Source organism: Octopus sinensis, linkage group LG14, assembly GCF_006345805.1.
Source record: "Octopus sinensis linkage group LG14, ASM634580v1, whole genome shotgun sequence".
Classification (NCBI taxonomy): Eukaryota; Metazoa; Mollusca; class Cephalopoda; order Octopoda; family Octopodidae; genus Octopus; species Octopus sinensis.
The window spans coordinates 57590046-57614061 of record NC_043010.1 but is presented as its reverse complement, the minus strand read 5'-3'; the positions used below and the strand labels follow the sequence as shown (position 1 = coordinate 57614061).

Below are 24016 nucleotides of genomic sequence, written 5' to 3'. Positions count from 1 at the left end.
TGAAGCTTTCTCTATTCACTGGCTGAAGAAGGCATCCTGCTGGCAGAAATGTTAGCACCCCAGGTGAAATGCTTAGTGGTATTTCGACTTTGCCTTTCATCCTTTCAGGGTTGATAAATTAAGTACCAGTTGCATTCGGGGGTTGACCTAATCAACCGGCCCCCTCCGCAAAAATTTGTGCCTAGAGTAGAAAATATTTATTAGCTGAGGGAGTTCACAGTTTGAAAGTTCAGAGGAGCAGTAACTGCTGTAGTAGTGGTAGATAACAAAGAGAGAGGACATATGAAGAAGAACAAATATATATTTATAGTTACCAGATCAGGTTGGAGCTTGTTGCAGCCATCTGGCTTGCCAGTCCTCAGTCAAACCGTCCAACCCATGCCAGCATGGAAAGCAGACATCAAACGATGATGATGATGATGATTATGATGAGTTGTGTATATGTGTGTTATTATGTGAGTGTATGTGCCTATGTGAGTGTATGTAAGAACATGTGTGGATGCTGGTGTGTTTGAGTGTGTGTATGTGGGCAGATGAATTTACATGTGTGTGTATGTGTATGTGTGCATATCTATGTATGTCTAAGCATACAAGTGTGTAAGTGTGCCTATGTGTGTATAGTCTATGCGTGTGTGTGTGCATCTATGTGTATATAAGCATGACCATGTGAGTGAGTATGTATGTGCCTGTTTCTGTGGGGATGTGTTTATGCATAAGTGTGTGTGTGTGTGTGTGTGTGTGTGTGGTGTGTGTGTGTGTGTGTGTGTGTGTGTGTGTGTTGTATGTGTGTGATGAAGCTTACATTCAAAAGAGAGTGATGGATCATGGTGAAAGTGATCTCACAGAGGTCAGCTTTATATGATAGACACACACTCATACACACACACACACACACACACACACACACACACACACACACATACACTCATACACATACTGACACAGACATACACACACACATATACACATACATACATGCACACACAAATCAATACATTTTGAATATTGATTTTGGTTGTTTTGCCTTATATTTCTTTGCAACACTTTGTTATCATCACCACCACCACAGCATCACAACGACTGCTATCACAATCATCCTCATCACAAATTCATTACCATCTCTACCACCACCACCACCACCACCACCACCACCTCATATTGGTATCAGTTTTCCCAAGTGTTTGATTGTCCCCTTTCAACCTGCCCCCCCCCCCACACACACACACCTGTCCTCCATATGTCTTAATCATTTCTTACCTGAAATTTACCTGTTATTCTCCAACTACCTTTTATACCCCACTTTCTTCACCACTACACACCTGGTCCCTATTCCTGTCTTATCCCCAGCTACTCTACAAAACCTCTGTCATAAAAAGACAGAAGAGAAGCAGGTTCAAACTCAAGAGGGATACCCAGACAATCTATATTCATTGATGTGTGGATGGTCATTATATACTATAATGAAATATCAGTAATCTGGTTGTTTATGTGGGAAGTTATATGACCAACACTGTTTTAGTGTGTCTTGAGAGGGTCATTAGGTCAATAATAACACATGCACTGATCCAATTCCTCTTCTTTATTGTTAGTTGGTTATATATCTACACCAATTAATTAATTGATTGTTTGTTTAATGTGCTGTTTAAACTAACTAATTGATTGTTTGCTTCATAGGCTGGTTTGACTAGCAAACAATCGGTCAAAGGCACACCTTGAAGAGAGAGAGAGAGCAAATCATTGAAGAGGTCATGAATAGACACAAAAGGAATTTGGCTAACTAACAACCAGCTGATTGCTTAACCAGCACATTAAACAAATGATTGATTGGTTAGTTGGTTAGATATTTAACTGATTGACTGACAATAAAGGAGTGGAATTGAACCTGTGCGGGTGTTATTGCTATTGGTGTAATGAACCTCCCAAGAAACAACAAAATTCATTTCAACACACAAATCTAGAAAAACAAAATACACAAATGAAGTTCACTGTTTTAGTTTTGTCATTAAACTGATTTTAATCAGTAAACAAAGCTTGTTTGTATCAGATCAATATTAGGACCCCTACCTTTCTCTTTTACATTTAAAGTGGTGGTAGTCAGGGCTACCACCTGTTCAGAGGGAATGTGTCTGAGAGAGGGAATTAGGAGAGAGAGAGAGAGAGAGAGAGAGAGAGAAGATTAAGGCAAAAGGGGGAGTAAAGAGATAGTATAAGTGTGGTTGTGATGTGGATAATAGAATGAGAGCAGTGAGAGAGTGGCAGAGAAGGAAGTGATAGAAGAGAATGTGACATGCAGCTACGTGAGGATGCTTGACAAGGACATTGAATAGAGAACCAGCATGAGGAGTGTGATGGGTGGTAGGGAAAGCAGAGTGATGATGTGGGGAGTGATGTTAGTGAGGAAGAGTGAGTGATTGTGTGTGATAGGTGAGGGTAAAATGGAGGAGGAGAGCAATAAAGATGGGTCATAGTGTGAGGATCTTTGGGTATAAACAAATCTGATACCATCAGCATTTCATAGACATCATGTTGGAAAAGAGTGACAGAGAATGATAGGTGGGTTTCAATATGAATTGGTCCAATCCACACATTAGTACCCAGGTAGAAGGGAATAGAAGAGAGAGAGTGTGATGGATGGGAGAGTAACGTAAAGGGAGTTGTCGATGGTGGAAACATTCAACAACCTCTCATGAATACCACTTTCATGTTCCTTTCTAATCAATAAAGATGAGAATGTTCATAATTGTTCCTGACCCACTTCTCTCCAACGATGTCTCACCTCTCTTCAGTACACTGCCTTACAGTATGATCCTCATACACACACACACACACACACACGCACACGCACACTCTCTCTCTCACACACACACAGATGAATTTAGCTGAAACTAAACTCAACTATGCTAAACTCTCATATTTATACACACGCACACGTAATGGAGTTGAAACATCTGGCCATGTTGTAGAGAATAATTTAACCAAATATATTTGATTCTGTTGTTAACTTTAAAGATCTTATTTAATTCTCAATTAATGCAATCATCCAATTGGAATTTCTCTGTCTCTATATGTGGGCACATATTTCATATATACACACTCATAAACACACGCACACATGCAATACATACATATATATATACAAACATCAGTGTGTGTGTGTATATATATATATATATATGCAAATAATATGCAAACATATATATATACACATAAATATACATATTTTATATTATATTTTATATAATATGTGTGTGTGTATATATATATATATATATGCAATAATATGCAAACATATATATATAACATAAATATACATATTTTATATTATAATTTTATTAATATGTGTGTGTGTAATATATATTATTATAATAATATAATATATATATATGCATGTATGTATGTGTATATTTAGGGGTGATGATGGTGTAGGGGAGCACATGCTGTTTATTATAACGTAATATATGTAAAAATAAATATCACTGAGGCCCCTTAAGTACATTAACAGCAGTATCTATGGCTGGTCCTCACCCTTGGGACCAGCCTAGATACGACTGTTAATGTACCTAGGGATTAGTAGATGATGTGGGAGTAGGGGTAAGGGTCTGATATGAGAGTGCCATTGGGTGGGGTGAGAGTGGTGTGCATTGTAATGGTAGAAAGGTTATGTGCAGTAATGTACACACACACACATATTTATTCATATATATTTACTTACACACACACACACATATATATATTTGTGTATATATATATATATATATATATAAAACTGTATATACAAATATATATATCTATATATATATATATAAATAAGTACATATATATATATACATACGTATATATATATAGACATACATATATATACATACATATATATACATATATATATAATATATATATATATACACACACATGTATGTAAATATACATTCACACATATACACAAAAATATGCATATATATGTGTGTATGTGTAGTAAAATTGTGGAATTATTTGTAACAATAATTATCTTCTTTACAAAACTAATAATAAAGACATGAAATATTGAAAAGTTGCCATTCTCTCCCTCCCTCCCTCCCTCCCTGTATCACCTTCCTCCTACTCATCCTACTCCTCCTCCTGCTCCTCCTTTGTTCTATAATGACTGTTATGATTATTTGCCTTTCTGTCCAGCCTCTCCACCCAGCACCCTTTTTTCCTTCTCTCTCTCTCACCCCCCCTCAGACACATCCATCACCGTCGTCCCTACCACCACCGTCATCATTACCATCTTTGTTCTCTTCAGCCTCCTCTTCTTCATCATTGTCGTCATCATCATTGTTATAATTATTATCAACATTATCATCACAACTACCACCACCACCACCACCACCACCACCACCACCACCACCACCACCATCTTTCTCTCCTCCTCCTCCTCCTCCTCCTCCTTCTGCTTCTTCTTCTTCTTCTTCTTCTTCTTCTTCATCATCATCATCATCATCACATTCCACTCTTGTCATTTCGATCCCCTTTGTTCTTTCGGATATTTCTCTTCCGCTGCCTGCTGCTGTTACCCACATTGTTGTTCGTGTTGTTGTTGTCATTGTTGCTGTTTACTTATCCAGTGACAACAGCTGATCAGAATGCGGTGGGGTTGGGGGGAGGGGTTAGGGTTAGGGTGCAGCAGATCCTTGTTATAACAATATGTAAAAGTAAATATCACAGAGGCCCCTTAGGTACATTAACAGCAGTGTCTAGGGCTGGTCCTTACCCTAGGGGTTAGTAGAAGCAGGTGGTGATGGTGTCGGTGGTGTAAGGGACTGATATGGCCGTGCAGTTGGTGGGGGTGGGAAGAGTCTCATGGGCAAGAACAGCAGCTAAATGCGTGTGTGAGACTATTTATAGATACACACATACACACACATATTTATATATACATACACACATACATACATATATACATACATACATGCATACATACACATACATGCATACATACACACACACACACATACATACATGCACACACACATACATACATACATAATACATGCACACATACATACACACACATACATACATACATACATACATACATACATACATACATACATACATACATACATACATACATACATACATACATACATACATACACGCACACATACATACATATATACATACATATATACATACATACACGCACACATACATGCACACACATATATACATACACACACGCACACACACATACATACATACATACATACATAATACATGCATACATACATACACATACATACATACATACATACATACATACACGCACACACACACACATACACACATACATACATACATACATACATACATACATACATACATACATAATACATGCACACGTACATACATACACACATACATGCATACATACATACATACATGCATGCATGCATGCAGAAAAAAGTCAAGGTAGAAAATGCTAAGATAATTTTATAAAAAAACATTTCAGTACCGGTTTCAGTCATTGAGACTTCTTCAACTCTAAGTATGGAAAACAATTAAATTTTTGAAAGATTGAAAGAAAAGTTTTTTAAAAGAATATTTGCAGAGTATTCAAATACAAGGGGCATTTTCCTTGTTTCTGCTTGTCTCTGTCTCTCGTTTTCTCTTGTGGATTTGAGGTCCTCGTGACTTCTTGGTAGAGAAGAAGAAGAAGAAGTAGAATGTGGGAGTGGCATGATAGTAGTATGTTAAATGGTCAAGTGCCCTGAAAGTGACCCATTGTGGATGGTCGTAATGATTGAATTCTTGAGGCATCTCTTTTGAATATTTTGGTTATAAAATTTGCATAGGTGTTATTCTAAACAGTAATTGTGGTAAAATTAGGAAGGTAAAATTAGTAAAATTGTGGTAAAATTAGCAGAGAGGAAGAAGACAAAGAAGAAGGAGAAAAAGAAGGGAGAATAAGAAGGAATGTAGGTAGTATGATAGTAGTAGTGTGTTAGATGGTCAAGTGACCTAAAAGTGACTCGTTATGGATTATAGCTGTGATTGGGAATGTTTTTTAATGAATTCTTGGGAATCTCTTGAGTGTATCATTTTTAATATTTGTGTGTGTTTTTGTGTTATTCTAAGACTGTGGGGGATATGTCATTTGTTGTAGATGCATTCAAAAGTGGTCTGTATTTTGTAATAAAGAGAGTCTCTTTACTAATTCGTTGGCTACAGGTTGTATCATACCTGAATTAGTAGAGGGGGAAAATTCTGAAGCTTGGATTTTTGTTATTGGTGCAAATGTCGATGTGTTGGCTGAATGCTATTTTTCTGTTTTGGAGAATTTTGATCTGGGATCTGTGCAGAGCCATTCTTTTACATTGACTGTTTTTGTTTGGCCTATGTATTACTCTTGACACCCAGAGCAGGTTAGTGCATATATCAGGTTCTCCAAAGCACATGTGAAGTTGCTTTTCACTGTGAAACGTCCCTGTTTGAAGGAGAACTCTGATCCCTCTGTTAAATTGATGCATATCCCACAGTTGGGTCTTCCACATTTTTTTACTGTCAGCTTCTGTGGTATTGTTGAGCATATTCGGGCTTGTGTTAGGAGACTTTTCATAGATTTGGATTGTCTCTTGCTTTTTATGATGGTGTGTGTTTGGAGGATTAAGTTCATTCTGTGGTCCTTTTTTAGCAGGGGAATGTTTTCAAGGATTGTGCCAAAGGCTTCATTGTTAAGAGGGTTGTGTGTGGAGATGTATGGTAGGGCTTTTGGTTGTAAATCCTTCTTTAATTTGGGATGTCTGGTGATGTGTGTATCCTTTAGTTTATGTAGTCGTGTGTCTCTGGTGTTTGCATTAGAAACTATAGTACATATCCTTTTTGCTAGGTTGAAGGGGATATTCATTCTGGTGTGTCTGGGGTGGCATGAGTTGAATGGTAGATATCGCTTGGAGTCCATGGGTTTATAGTATATATCTGTTTCTATTATGTTGTTAGATTTCTTAATGAGGATGTCGAGGAAGGGAAGTTGTTGATGACGATATTCCATTGTAAATTGAATGTTTACATCAAGTTTCTCTATATTTTCATGCCAAAGAATGAAACAGTCATCCAAGTATCTCATCCAGTTATTTTCTAGGCATAGAGACAATCCAATTCTGGCCAGAGAATTACGCCAAAGAACTCCCACATTGCATCAAAAAAGAATTTGTGATAGAAGGGCTAAAATTCATCCTGGAAAATAACTACTTCATCTTCAAAGACAACTTCTATCAACAAAAATTGGGGACTGCGATGTGTACGAGAATGGCCCCCTCCTTTGCTAACCTAGTCATGGGATATCTAGAAATTAGTCTTTATTGTAAGGTTCTAGAAAAATACAGCAGCCCATTCTCCCTCTACATAGAAAATAACTGGAAGCGATACCTGGATGACTGTTTCATTCTTTAATGTCTGCTTTTCCATGCTTGTATGGATTGAGGCTCAACAATCTGAGGAGGTCTGCCTTCACCACTTCCACTCGTGTTTTCTTCAGACTTTCTAGATATATACTCATACACACACATGCACACATACATATATACCAACACAGTAACACTAAGGAAATTAATCTAGTTTACTTAATTATTTTGCTGTCAGAACTTTCATTATCAGAAAAAGTTAAAAACATTGATAAGTTCTTTTTAATTATTGATAGAATCATACACTCATTAAAAAGAAGAAAATTCCATGTAATTTCATCTAAAAATATACACCTGTTATATAGACAAACCTTCTTGGAACAGAATTGGACTTCATTTGCAACGGCAGAATATGATAACAAACTCTACTTAGAAGACATCGAAGCTGGCTTGGCCATACTTTCCATCAGTCTCCAGGGGAATTCCTTCATTCCCTTCCGAGGTTGTTGGCACAACTGAAGACATGATGGGCAATGGTAAAGGTGGACATGGGAGCACAATCAGGCCCCCATGTCTATGGTCTTCAGCAGTGGAACAAGGAGTGGGTATCCATTACAGCCTCAACTGCAACTGACCATCAGATGTGGGTCAGCATTCGTGTGGGACGTGGTGAATTCATTGCTCGGAGCTGGCTTAATCCACCCCAGGTGAATACCAGAGCAAATAAGCAAGTTGGAACAGAATTATATGAAATTCAGTTCAAAAGCTAAATACATTTTACTGCAGGCAGCCAGTCAGAATTATTGAACAATAAGAAATAAATATATTAATATTGGTCATAAATATAGCTTTACTGATAGTAAATATGTTATTACTGGTCATAAATATAGTCTTACTCTTACTGAAGGAATTTAATGTTTATAAAAATAGGCAGAGCTGACTTCAATGAACCATTAAATGTTTTCTGATTCTGGATGTTAAATTGTTATAATATTTATCTCTGTTTCATTGCCAAATAATTTTTAACTCTCTTGATTCTGTCTATCATGAAACCACTTGAAGCCCTATGATGAAAACTTTATATTTTAAAATAATCTACATTAAAATTTTCCACCAAAATTTAATGAAAATTTATGTTGCAAACACCAACTTAATAATGTCCAAGATTTTCTTATTAAATTCCTTCAGAATTTTCAAAATAAGAAAGAAAGCGTTCAAGCAAGACGGTATTGGTGTAGAGATATCTATACATGCGTGTACATACACACACACATATATATATTCATATATATGTGTGTGTGTGTACGTGTGTGTGTGTGTTGCCTAGCGGTTAGAGTGTTCAGCTCACAATCATAATTTAACAGGTTCAATTCCTGGATTGGCAGTGCATTGTGTCCTTTCTTGTCCCTTTAGTCTACTTAGCTATTAATGAGCACAAGCTGGGTACTGGGGTAGCTCTATCCCCTATCTCTCTCCCTCTCTCTCTCCACTTTACTTTGTCACCTCCTTGATGTCAAAAGATGTGACAGGTTGAGAGGATATCTATATCTGATAGTGACTAATTAGACACCTGAAATAATTAATTAACAAAACAATGATACATTATCAATCCAGATACCCTTTGTAAGCCACAGTTAAGGTGTATGTGTACCACTACTTGCAGGTGTGAGCTGAGCTGACTCCAAGCAACAAGTTCACCATGTTCCTCACAAATGCCGACCACATCTGATGGACAACCCTAATGTTCCAGCAGGCAAAGGAATGCTTCCACCTGTGGCCCAAAAGTTCAGCTTGCAAATTTGCCAAATGTCCTACTGGGAGAACAATCAAGTTAGATAACATGAACGTGGTAGCCATAGCCATCATTTGTTGTTGAGGAGTAGAGGTCATGTTTGGAGTTTCAGAAGAGCTTCAGTGGGAAAACAAGTTCACAAACAGTTCCTGGTCAAATGCATACAGACTTTGGGATAGTGTGGTCCATAGCAGCTCAACTGGCCATCATTTGACGGCAGTCACAGAAGAGGATTCACTGACCATGGAACTGCAGATTATCAGAGTGGATGTTGCCTACAGAAATAGATGCATACTGCACCCACTTGGACAAAACACAGGCTTCTACCTGGCTTTTATGACCCCTGGTAATTGATCTAAGCCCAGACTTTCATTTACCCACATTAAGTCCTTCTCCAAAATTGATCTTTTGAATCAAATGATCAATTACACATGACAACATAAACAAATAAACAATAGAGAGAAAGATTAGCAGTTTCCAGATATACTCTACTGCATGTAGTGAGTACTCTTTCTTTGTAACCCTAAACATGTTTACTATACATACATACATTATGTGTGTGTGTGTGTGTTGTATAAATGTGTATAGTTATGTGTACATGATTAATGTATGGGTAAATATGTGTGTGTTTGTGTGTGTGTAATGTATGTATGTGTTTGTGTTTGAGATGTATGTATGTATCTATGCATGCTTATATGTTTATATATGTCTACACACACACACATTTAAACTCCATTTGATATAAATTACAGTTTGGTACACAAGATACTACACTAAAACACACACACACACACACACACAAACACACATATATGTATGTAAAGAGAGAGATACATATGCATAAGCATACATACTCTTAAACAGATATATATACATACATATATATATTTATATACACCCAGTCACATACACACACACATACACATATACATATATATATATATATATATATATACATACATATATATATATATATATATATATATATATATATATATATATATATATATATATATATATATATACATAAGTGAACTGGGCTACTAATATATCAATACAACTCATATACTAATACCTCTTCTCACTACTCCTCCACTACATAGCAACATAACCCCCCCTCTCCGCAACACAATCTCCCCCTTCCACCTTCACACTCTCTCTCCAGTCTACTGTAAAGATATGACATTGAAATATTATGATATGTCATAGTTGAAACCATACTTCACAACTACTTACAGCTCTTTGTGGTGTGTACATGTTTACAAAGGCAATGGTAGTGTGTGTGTGTGATTGTATGTGCATTTGAGATGGTGCGAGCCTGTGTGTGTTTGAGTGTTTATTTAGTGTGTGCATGTGGGTATTAGATATATGCATTCTAATGTGTATATAATGTCTGGCAAAATTATATGCATACATGTACACACATTATATATATCTATATATATCTATATATATATATATATATATATATATATACACACACATATATATATATATATATATCTTTACATACATATGCATGTGTTTGTGTGTTGTGCATGTGGATGTATAAGAACAACTATACATACATACATATATATATGTATATGTATATCTATATATATATATTTATATATATATATATACATAGATGTATATATATTGTACAAATGGCTGATACAAACATGCACCACTAACCATACTATTGTGTACTCCACATCACTGACAACCAATGTGAAACATGCGCACATATACACATACGCACATATACACATGCACACATATACACATGCATGCCTATACACACCCCATACATGCATGATTACTTCCATGCTGTGTAGCATCACCCTGACATGTCCTAACATCAATATCAAGTTAAACAACCATGATTTGTGTTCCACATTGCCTTTTTCATGTGAACTACCACAAACTCCCCATCAACCGTCTCTCCCCTTTTCCTCTTCTGTTTCCTCCAGACACTCCCTACCTCATCACTTTAATCCCCCCCCCCTTCCAAACTTTGGTCATGCCCAGATTTGAACTGGTGAACTTACTCTAAGTTCAACCATACAGAATAAAACAAGAATAAACTGAATGGTCACATGCAGACAGGATGCGGTTGTGTAGTTAAGATGTTTGCTTTCCAGCTGTGTTGTGTCTGGTTCAATCCCAGTGCATGGCACCTTGACCAAGTCTCTTATTATAGCCCAAGTAAACGGAAGCTGCATGAGTGATTTGGCAGACACAAACTGAAAGAAGCCCATCATATATATATATATATATATATGCATGTGCGTGTGTGAGTACATATATATATATATATATTTCTATTATTGTGAGGATATAGATTCCTCTTAAAAAGGATGTTTACATCTAAGCTTCTCCCATTTAATTCCATATATCTATGAAATTTTCAGGAGTCCATTTTTACGTATCGGCACCAATATTAAACACATTATGGTTTTCAGGTATTTTTTATAGATTTTTGTTTCGCTTCAGTATATATGGGTATAATTTATTATAGTATATGATAAAGAAGAAAGTGGAGAGTTTTAACAGAGAACTAACAATTTATTAGCATTTTGTCAATTTACAGAAGCCTACAATTGTTTTTATATCTAATCTCATTCAAATTACAAATTTACAAATTAAAATTGCATTTTGAGTAATACTCAACAGACTGTTGAGTAACACTCCATCAGTTAAAATGTAATCTCTTTTGTGTCAATTTTTCGCTCTGAAGAAATATTTACCTCATAATTTTTCGAAATGCAATTTTTATTTATAAATTTGTAATTTGAATGAGAGTAGATACGGAAACAACAGTAGGCAAGTGTAAATTGGCAGAATGTTAATAAATTGATATTTCTCTGTTAAAACTTTCCATTTGCTTCATTATCATATATATATATATGTATATATATATATATATTTATATTTATATGTCACATCATGTGATCACGTGACCGACCAGACCATCAGATGTTGCTACACATCGCTGGTCACAATGCGTTCGCATTGTTTTAGCCTTCCAATGACAGCACCCTGCTGGCTAAACGAGCAGGCCAACAGAAGAAAGAGTGAGAGAAAGTTGTGTCGAAAGAGTACAGCAGGGTTCGCCACCATCCCCTGCCGGTGCCTCGTGGAGCTTTTAGGTGTTTTCACTCAATAAACACACACAACGCCCAGTCTGTGAATCGAAGCCGTGATCCTACGACCGCAAGTCTGCTGCCCTAACCACTGGGCCATTGTGCCTCCACATATTTATATATATATATCATCATCATCATCATCATCATCATCATCGTTTAGCATCCGTTTTCCATGCTAGCATGGGTTGGACGGTTCTACTGGGGTCTGTGAAGCCAGAAGGCTTCAGCAAGCCCAGTCAAATCTGGCAGTGTTTCTACGGCTGGATGCCCTTCCTAACGCCAACCACTCCGTGAGTGTAGTGGGTGCTTTTTACGTGCCACCCGCACTGGTGCCAGACAGAGCTGGCAAACGGCCATGAACGGATGGTGCTTTTTAAGTGCCACCGGCACAAGGGCCAGGCGAGGCTGGCAACGGACACGAAACGGGGCGGTGCTGGCAACGGTCGCGAAACGGAAAGTTCTCTTACATGCCACCGGCACTGGTAACACATCTGCAATTTCCATTGATCGATTTCCATTGATCGATTTCGATTCTGATCCTCACTTGCCTCAACGGGTCTTCACAAGTAGAGTTTCGACATGCCACCGGCACTGGTAACACATCCGCAATTTCCATTGATCGATTTCGATTCTGATCCTCACTTGCCTCAACAAGTCTTCACAAGTAGAGTTTTGTGTCCCAAGAAGGGAAGGTATGCATACGTAGGCTGGCTCCATCCCATGTAGAAGGCCACGGGTTATGGACTCACTTGTCCTGCCGGGTCTTCTCGCGCACAGCACACTTCCAGAGGTCTCGGTCTCTAGTCATTTCCTCAGTGAGACCTAAAGTTCGAAGGTCGTGCTTCACCACCTCGTCCCAGGTTTTCCTGGGTCTGCCTCTTCCACAGGTTCCCTCAACCGCTAGGGTGTGGTACTTTTTCACACAACTATCTTCATCCATTCTTGCCACATGACCATACCAGCGCAAACGTCTCTCTTGCACACCACAACTGATGCTTCTTAGGTCCAGCTTTTCTCTCAAGGTACTTACACTCTGCCGAGTGTGAGTACCGGCATTACACATCCATCGGAGCATACTGGCTTCATTTCTAGCGAGCTTACGCATATCCTCAATTTATATCTACATATTTATATTTACATATCTATGTATATATATATATATATATCTATGTATATCTATGTATATATATATCTATGTATATATATATATGTATATCTATATACACACAGAAATATATATATAGAATAAGGGATGAATAGAGTTTGTTGTATTTCATTTATTCCAAGGTTTACAATTGTTTCATCAACATAATATGTATATAGATATATGTAAATACATACGTACACATATATACATACATACATATATACATACTACATATACATATATATATATATAATATATATATATATATATATATATATATATATATATATATAATATATATATGTATATACACACACACATCTATATATGTATCTAGATATTCTCTTTATTATAAATTCATTATATATATGTGTGTGTGTGTTTCTATATATATGTGTGTGTATATATATACACACACACATATATATATATATATACACACGTGCACAAATATGCACACACACACACACACACATACATTTGCCACAACACCATATGCACAGATGCTGCAATCAGTTCGCATATGAAAACATAAATTTTCGCTCAACATTTCTCAAATATAAAAGAAGTTTGTATGAAACGTAAAATCAGTTCATGTTAGCCAGAGGCACGAAGGCTTCAGGCTGGTGCCATTCTATGCAAATCAGCCAAGGGGAAGACAGGAAAAGAATATGAGGGATGTTTGCCATATCTGCAAGTGGAAAACATATTTTGCAGACATTGCTGGAAAAATGTGAAAGTTTGGTGAGAGTTTGGGGATGGAAGTTGAGAATCAGTAGAAGACAGGAAAACTAGAGGAAATTATCAAGAGAGAAAGGTGTGGAGGAAGTTGAAGTGTTTACCTGTCAAGACTGTTGGACAATATTTTAAAGTTTTACATAATTTCTCATTCTCACAAATATATCAAAATATTTCGTTTATTTTTGTCTTTCAATTGAAAAAGAAACTAAAAAAAGGAAAAAAACAAACAAAAAACCCCAGAAATTTCACAAAGTCTTTCCATATTTTCACCATCAATCACAGTACAACGATCTGAATGATGTATATATGTGTGTATATTTATGTGTGTATGTCTATATACGTACATACATACATACATACATACATACATATATATATCATCGCCATCATCATAATCATCATTTAACTTCAGGTTTCCATGCTGGAAATATATATATCTATATAAATATATATACATTATCTAAATATATATATACACATACCATACATACACACACACATAGACATCACACACACATACACACATATGCATATATATACATATCTATCTATCTATCTATCTATCTCTCTCTCTCTCTCTATATATATATATATATATATATAGAGAGAGAGAGAGAGAGAGAGATAGATAGATAGATAGATAGATAGATAGATAGATAGATAGATAGATAGATAGATGGATATATATGTATGTATGTATATATATATATCCTTCAAGTTATTCCTGTATTTCACTGTCTTCTGTTTACTTTGCTTTCAGTTTGACAAAACCGTTTCTCCAGACAACTGCACTTTTACAAGTTCATTTTTGAAGTTGTTTGGTGAATATATGAATATTTTAAAACTGTTTTCTTCCCCAAACCATTTTTGGTTGTCACAACGAAATTCCGACAGAGCTGTAGGTGATGTTGTGCCTGCAAGAAGCAGGAAGGAAAAAAGAAAACTGCCAGCAAACAACATTAATTACAACGATTTAAAGAATAGAAAAATATGTTGTAGAAATACGAAAAGTTTATATTGCATGTATACACACACACCCACACACACATATATATACATATAACGCAAGATGTAAAATGTAACAACATATAACTGATGTATATGTATAGATGCTTTCATATAAATATGAAAGCATGTATACAGTTATAGAAAGGGATTCTGCATTATGTTATGCACCAACAATAGTATATTGTTATTATATATATATATGCATCACATAAAAAGTATCATGACTATATGTGTGTGTGTGTGTATGTATCTGTGTGTGTGTGTGTGTGTATCTGTGTGTGTGTGTGTGTGTGTGTGTATTTGTGTGTGTTATTGGGAAATGAAAGAAATTGACACTCAGCACATTCAGGAGGATTTATTTATAATACTTAATAACATTTTAGCTGAGCTTCATCAAACCTAAAGTTTCATAAGCTGCTAGAACGAAGCTTAAGGACAACATCAACTACAAGATTCATTCTAAGACCAGGCCATATATTAATGGATCAGAAGGATGTCCCATATGCTCACTTGAAAAACCTATGAATCTTCAGGGACTATAAAAAGACTAAAAGCGATATTTCCTCATCATGCCCTCACTTTACAAAGTATATTTTAGGGGAAATTAGATGTAAACTGCCAGACAGGCAATAACCTGTTAATTTGATTGCAACTCTATCAAGCTCCAATCTGTGAATATATACCCCTGTGCCATCACGTTTGTAGCAATAGATCCATTTTGCTTCCCTAACTGTAGGTACACCCCATGAATGTGCAGATGCCTAAGTACTAATAACCTTTCTATATATACATGCGTTTGCTCATCTACATTAAAATTACGGTGTCATTTGTTTGAAGTCTTCCAGTCATTGTTCTGTTTATGTTCAAAGGGTTTGGGGGAAATATTGCCTTACTTGGAAACAAATGAATGTTTGTGACTGGAAGAGCATCCAACTTCAACAAATTCTGTCTTAATCATGACAAAATAAAAAGTGAATGGTAAAACGAAGGAGGAGGAGGAGAGGGGTAGGGTCAGGATGGACATACCATATCTTATATACTATATTGTGTGATGTAATCAGTAACATGCTTGATACTCCGAGTAGTAGCAGAAACCATACTCAACTCTGCCATAAACATTTACTCTCTGATTGTCCATGAAGCATGGAGCACCTTCTTGTTTGTAAACATAAATGTATACATACAGACACACACATACATACAAGCACATATATATGTCTCTGTGTGTGTGTGTATATATATATATATATATATATATATATATAGAGAGAGAGAGAGAGGGGGGGAGAATGAGTGAGAGAGAAGAGAGGGAGAAAGAAATAGATAGATAGATAGATAGATAATGTGCCTGAATATTGTACAATCTGACAGGTTGGATGTGGAGAGAGAGAATGGCAAAGAAAGATATAGAGAGGAAATTGGAGAGTGAGACACCGAGAAGAAGAAGAAGAAGAAGAGAGGGAGAGGTGATATTATATGATAGAGCTGTAGAGGTCAGCCATACATCATAACAAGATGGCAGAAAGATAGTGTGTGGTGAAGGGGAGATAACTTGGTGGCGGGCAGAGGAAGAAGTAGGAGGAGGAGCAGATTTGGTAACGACTGAGAGTAGTGGTGGTGGTGGTGGTGGTGGTGTGTGTGTGTGTGTGTGTGTGTGTGCGTGTGTGTGTGTGTATTTCCTGCAGCTGTGTCGATGTTGGAGACTTTGTATGGCTGTCTGTGTTACAGACACACAAACATACAAGCTCATGAACATATGCACACACATATAATACATAAATATATATGCACACTCGTGTATGTATGCATATACAATTATACACATACATGCACACATGCACAAATTCATGTATTCAAATGTACATACACACATACATATATACATGCACAAATACATATATACATGCATATATATATATATACACATTTACATATATATATGCATACACACAAATACATACATACATTCATGCATGAATACATACATTTAGACACAAACACACACACACATATGCATACATACATACACGCATACATACACATACACACACATTTTTTTATCTTTTTGTTTTTTACCTGTTTGAATCATTGGACTGTGGCTATGCTGGGGCACTGCCCTGAGGAATTTCACTCAGATGAACAGACACAGTACAGTACTTATTCTATCAGACCCTTTTGCCAAACTGCTAGGTTACAGGGACATAAACGCACCAACACCGGTTGTCAAGCAAGGGTGGAGGACAAACATGTACAAAGACACACACACACAAACACACACACACACACACATCAACCCATACAAGCATGGCAAATAGACATTAAATGATGATGATGATAATATATATATATATATATATATATATATATATATATATACTACAGGCTTCTTTCAGTTTTCATCTGCCAAATCCATTCACAAGTGTTTGGTTGGCCTGAGGCTATTGTAGAAGACATTTGTCTGTGGTGCCACCTGTAACTCTGCAGTTGGGAAGCATATTTCTTACCACACACACAAACCTGCACCTACACAGCCATACATACACATACACACACATATATATATATATATATATATGTATGTATGTATGTATGTATATATATATATATATATATATATATGTATGTATATTCCACAGATGAATGCTCTTCCTGTCACCAACCCTCAATGTCTCCAACTAAGGTAATATTTTCTGATGTGATGTCAAGCTGCAGAGACATTAACACACACACACACACACATCTGTCTATCTATCTATTTATCCATCCATCCATCCATCTATATATCATCCTCATCATAATTTAATGTCTGCTTTCCATGCTGGCATGGGTTGAACAGTTTGACAGGAGGTGGCCAGCTGGAGAGCTGCCCAAGCTTCAATCTCTGCTTTGGCATGGTTTCTACAGTTGGATGCCCTTCCTAACATGCCAGCCACTTTACAGAGTGTACTGGGTGCTTATTACATGGCTTATTGCAGAGGTGTCAGCTTGAGTGCTTCCCACATGCCACCAGCCAGCTTGAGAGCTGTTAATGTGATGCTGGTGTGAGCATTTTTACATGGTTCCAGCAAGGGTCATAAAGGACCTGCCTGTTTGCAGGGATGGCCACAGTTTTACTGAATTTTATGTGTCTTCCCAAGCACAGCAAATCACCAGATGTCTCAATCACTCATCATCTCTTCAGTGAAGCTCAATGTCTAGAGATCCTTTCTCACCATCTCATCACACACCTTCTTGGCTCTACACCTTCCACAGGTTCCCTCCACGATTAGAGACCAGCACTTCTTAATGCAGCTGTCCTTAATCATGCACAATTTTTCTCTTAAACCATTGTATATGCTCACTAACCCTAACCCATCCAGTGGAGCTTGCTGGCTTCATTTTTTTCAAGCTTTCTCAGGTCCTTGTAAGCAAAGCCCATATTTCACTGCCATGTAACATAGCTGTATGTACCCAGCCTATCATACAATCTGCCTTTCACTCTGAGTGAGAGGCCCTTTGTTACCAACAAAGGTAGAAGCTCTCTGAACTTTGCTCACCCTGTCCTTATTTTAGTAACTATGTTTTCAGAACATCTGTATGTGTGTATGTGATTATGCAGGCTAAAAGAGGCAGTGAAGGGGCTGAGCCATTAATATGCTGGACAAAATGCTTAGGGGCAGAATGGCCAGCAACACCCACTATAACAAGCCACCCCTTCTTGAGGGGTTCATTTCTCAAACAGCCACAGTTACACTGATTTTGCTGGGTAAATCTGTTGTGTGGGGTCTGAGAACCCTTGAGGGCTCAATGGCAACAGGCATAAACTGATAACAGCCTGTCAATCAATTTTAACGAGATTCCTTAAAACAGTCTGTTGGTGTTAAGGGGCTAGATGTGGTTTCAGGCAGGTTAGTCTGAAAAGGGTTAAGTTATACATCCAGCAGGCCTTCCATACAATTATTATTGACCCTGTTTCACTCAATGGGAGGGGCTGTCTTAAAAACTCCCTTCTAGTTGGCCATTCATTGGAGTTGAACCTAAGACCTCATAATTGGAAAGCAAACTCCTTAACCACTATGCTGGGAATGGAGTGTAGAGGCATTCTTCTCCCATAGAAATACAAGCAAAGATACACCCTCACACATTAGACAGACACAAAGCACACTCACACACTCCTATGATATACAGGCAAACACGCGCGTGTGCGACTCACTCTCCCAAATACAGCATCTAATCTCCAGTCTCACCGCAGTTATCTCCCTTACAATGACCAATCTTTTTATAACACATCTGTCCACTGAGTGGAAATTTCATTCTTTAGTCAGTATCATAATTATATTTATCATATATCATAATAATATTTGTCATATATCATATATTCTAAGTTTTTATCCTGACAGTCATCATATTTCTATTTATACTTATTAATTCAATGGATATATAGTTATCCTGATTATATTTATCATAGCATAATTATATTAACTACATCGTATATCCATCTTGCTATATTCACATTTATAATATAGCCTAATAATTATTTGTCAACTTCATTAAATCCTCTAATGTGAGTTCAAATCCTACCAGTGGTTGCCTCTACTTTCCATCACCCCAGGATTGTTCAACTATAAAGTGACCCATGAATTCCTGGAGTAGATCTACCCAATAACACCTTTCTTCCACTCAATGTAAGAATCTATAGTATGGTACCCAGTGCCATCCTGGGGGTGTGGGGAATGAAAGACCAAGAGACCCAATTCTAACAGGGACACATATTGACCAGGACAATTCAGTGACAAATGTTGCATAGACATACAGTTCTACTGATATTTACAACAGTCAGTTGAATGTTGTGTACAACTAGGTGGACTTAGCTATTCACAGCAGCATAGTAACTGTTAGGTGGACTTAGCCAGTATCTAATATACTATCTGAGCTGGTTGTCCACTCCACCAACTTGACCATCAGTACCAGGGTCACTGTAGAACACTGGACAAAGCACTTTAAATGATTTAGTTTCATATTTTTAATATTTTCTTTCATTTATCTGAGGTTGACAAAGAGTTAGTACCAGTAATACTCTGGAGTCAGTCCATTTAAATATAATCTTGTCTCTCATATAAACATTAAGCTTAGTCCAAGTCATAAGTAGTTATTATTTACATTTGCCGGATATTTGTTCTCATCTTGTTTGTTGTTAACACATCGTTTCAGCTGATATACCCTCCAGCCTTCATCAGGTGTCTTGGGGGAAATTTTGAACCTGGGTTCTCATTCCTAAGTTTTTTTTCAATGTTATTATTATTATTATTCAGGTCACAGCCTCGAATCGAACTCGGAATCTTGGGGTTAGTAGTCTGCGCTCTTAACCACTACGTCATATGTCCGTGGGCAAATGTAAATAATGTATATAATTCCTCATCTCTTAAATATAGAAATGTAGTTATTATTTGTTGTTAGCTTAGATTTTAGTTGCTTCACAGCTTTTCACGTTTCTTCCTTTATGACATTCTGCTGGTCAAGTTTAATGTTGGATGTTAGCTTTTGCACATTTATCGAGGCCAAATTGCATTCTGATGCCATCTCTGAATTGTTTAGCAATTGCTAGTAAGCCCTGTAGTTGTTGGTCATTTTTTGAAAAGAGCTTTAAATCATTCATGCAAAAGAGATGATTTATATTTTTATCAAACATTTTATTGCCATATTATACATCATCAAGCAATTTTGAGAGAGCAATTAAGGCTAGACAAAAGAGGAGTGGTGATAGTGAGTCGCCCTGGAAAATACCACATTTTATTATTATTATTATTATTATTATTATTATTATTATATTATTATTATTATTATTATATTATTCGTTTTTGGAGTTTGTGTGTTGAAGCATATTCTGTTGTGTCTGGGGAGAGTCATTTTCTTTTTGTGCTTTATAATCTAACACACTTACCGGTAAAATTTCCCCTTTTTTTCTTATTTTTATTATCCTAAAATTTTCATTGCGTCTTGCAACCTTTTCAATAGTTTTGACTATTATTATTATTATTATTATTACTATTATTATTATTATTATTATTGTTATTATCATTATTATTATTATTATTATTTTTATTTATTTATTTATTTATTTATTTATTTATTTATTAACTGACCCCTGATTCTGCCAATGAATTTTACAAATGATTCTTCCTTCTCTCTTTTCAGGCGGAAAAATCAGCATTTTAATAACCATGAGCCTCAATACGCTGGTCGGACTGTTGCTTTTGTTGTTTCTTCCTGAAGGCTTCACTGTGGACCTTACCTACCATATAGAGGAAGAAAGAAGTCCTGGGACCTTTATAGGGGACATTGCTGCTGACTCCCCTCTACTAAATGGTTTTCTAATTGATGAACATGAAAGAATCTCCTTCAGCCAACTCCAACGGAAAGTGTCCGGAACTTCCCAACTGTTTAATATAACTAAACACGGGAGATTGTTTACAGCTCAGACCTTGGATGCTGAAGTTTTGTGTATTTATAACAAGGAATGTTCTAGAATCATTAAAGTTGCTGTTCATCAGAAAAAGACATTTATGAAGATCTTAAAGATTAAAGTCATAATAGAAGACATCAATGACCACCAACCTGAGTTTCCTGTCAAAGAAGTCGACCTTCATTTCCTTGAATCAGACAGAACCAAAACAGTGAAACCGATACCAAATGTCATAGACAAAGACATTGGTGTTTTAAATTCTTTGATAAAATATGAACTTCGGAAGAACCCAGATGAACCATTTTCATTGTCAGTCACCAAACGAGTTGACGGGAGATCAAAGATTAATCTTCTTTTGGATGAAGAATTAGACAGAGAAGTTAAAGGGAATTATACTCTTCAGATTATTGCTAAAGATGGAGGATCTCCACCCAAAGTTGGGATTTTAAATGTCCAAATTTCAGTCATTGATGTCAATGACAACTTACCAATTTTCCACCGGAATACCTTTAATGTCTCCATAAAAAGTAGCCACAATAAAAACAAACCCATTATTACATTGACAGCAACAGATTCTGACATTGGAGAAAATGGCAAAGTTTTTTACCATTTCAGCCCTAAAACATTAAATGAAGACAAAAAAAATTTCTATTTAAAACCAGATTCTGGTGAAATTCTATTAAAAGAAACATTTGTTCCAGGTCAAAAACAAACGTATAAATTGTTTGTGGAAGCTATTGATGGTGGTAAACCATCACTCAGCTCCACAGCTCTGGTTCTTGTCAATGTAATCAACCAGCAGAACAACAGACCTATAATTAGCGTAGACTTTGTGTCTGCAATATCAGAGAATTCCACTGCAATTCCTGAAGACATTGAAGTGGGAAGCTTTATTGCTTATGTGATGGTCACTGATGATGACTTGGGGCAAAATGGTGAAGTGACATGTGACCTCAAACATGAAGTATTCAAACTGTTGAGTTTAGGTTCTAAAGAATTCAAAATAACATTAAAACGGTCAGTCGATAGAGAAATAAAAGATTATTATCATATCACCATTAGCTGTGAAGATCAAGGAACTCCTCCATTGAAATCTAAAAGAAATTTCTCCATACAAGTTATTGATGTCAACGATGTACAGCCTCAATTTACTAAAGTCACATATAAATTCCTCACCTATGAAAACAAACCCCCAAATTTCCCTATTGGCTTCATTGATGCTACAGACCCTGATTTGGGGCCTGGGGGAGAGTTGACATATTCCTTAAAAGATGAAGGTAATCTGCCCTTGTTTATAACAAAAAATGGTTTCATATTGACAACCCAGTCACTAGATAGGGAGCAGCAAGATGTATACAGATTTAAGGTTTTTGTCAAAGACAATGGGGTGAACTCCCTAAATAATACAGCAAACATTATTGTGGAAGTGATGGACGAAAATGATAATGCCCCTTACTTTACATTCCCCAGTGTTAGTCCCTTTAGTTTAGACATTCATTATTATCCCCAGAGTAAGAATGACATCACAGTCCTGCGGGCATCCGACAGAGATAGTCGTGAGAATGCATTTCTCAGGTACGAAATCATCGCAGGTAACGACAAACATTTGTTTTCTGTCAATTTTTACACAGGTGTTCTGTCTTTCTCTCGAACAGTTTACCAAAATGATGCTGGGTCATATGACCTGCAGTTTCTGGTGAAAGACAGTGGGACCCCAGTCCTGTCGGCAACCACTGTTGTGGCATTAACACTGACCGTCAGTAACGAAACCTTCACGGCTTTCTCAGCTGTTCAAGTCCAATCTGAAGACATGATAGATGTGAATCTGGTGATCATCATAGTCGTTGTTGCGGTGCTATTGTCCATAGCCATCGTTATTTTCATCACAGTGACTGCAATCAGGTGCAACAATCAAAGAAACAATACTGCCGCAGAGAATCAGCCATACCAATCAAGGACGGAAATGAAACAATTAATTTACCAAACCAGTAACCCCATCGTCCTTGCGGGGAACCCAGAGGAGATGTTAAATAGAAACACACAATCTATGAAATCTAAAAATCAGTTTTATCCCGAAGAAGAATCACAGAACGAATGGAAAACATCAACAATGGTAACAACTTTACCAAAATTAACGAAGGTAAATTATGATGTGTTTTGATGGGTATTGATGGGGGTAGCCATGCATGTCTATGTTGTCAACCTCTCACTTCACGGCAATCTTAAATTTGTTGCTTGAATCACATTTCATTTTCTTCAATTAATTACTATTAACCAAAATAATTAGCAAAACTAAAATGAGTTGAGGGAAATAAATGAAGTTGCTAACGGCATTAATTTAAATTAATAAGTTAAGGAACAGTTTATTGAATG

At 36.6% G+C, this 24016-nt stretch overlaps 2 protein-coding genes across 3 annotated transcripts in view; both read left to right on the top strand.

The window, feature by feature from the left end:
* Positions 1-24016, top strand: part of LOC115218763 (protocadherin alpha-7) — a 237418-nt gene that overhangs the window by 35670 nt on the left and 177732 nt on the right. The window lies entirely within an intron of this gene.
* LOC115219368 (protocadherin-19-like) overlaps positions 1-24016 on the top strand; it is a 99529-nt gene that overhangs the window by 58082 nt on the left and 17431 nt on the right. For both annotated transcript variants that reach the window (XM_029789530.2, XM_036509076.1), the window contains exon 2: positions 21376-23783. In XM_029789530.2, the coding sequence (XP_029645390.1) occupies positions 21402-23783 (2382 nt within the window). In that variant the 5' untranslated portion in view covers positions 21376-21401. The remainder of the gene's footprint in view (positions 1-21375; positions 23784-24016) is intronic.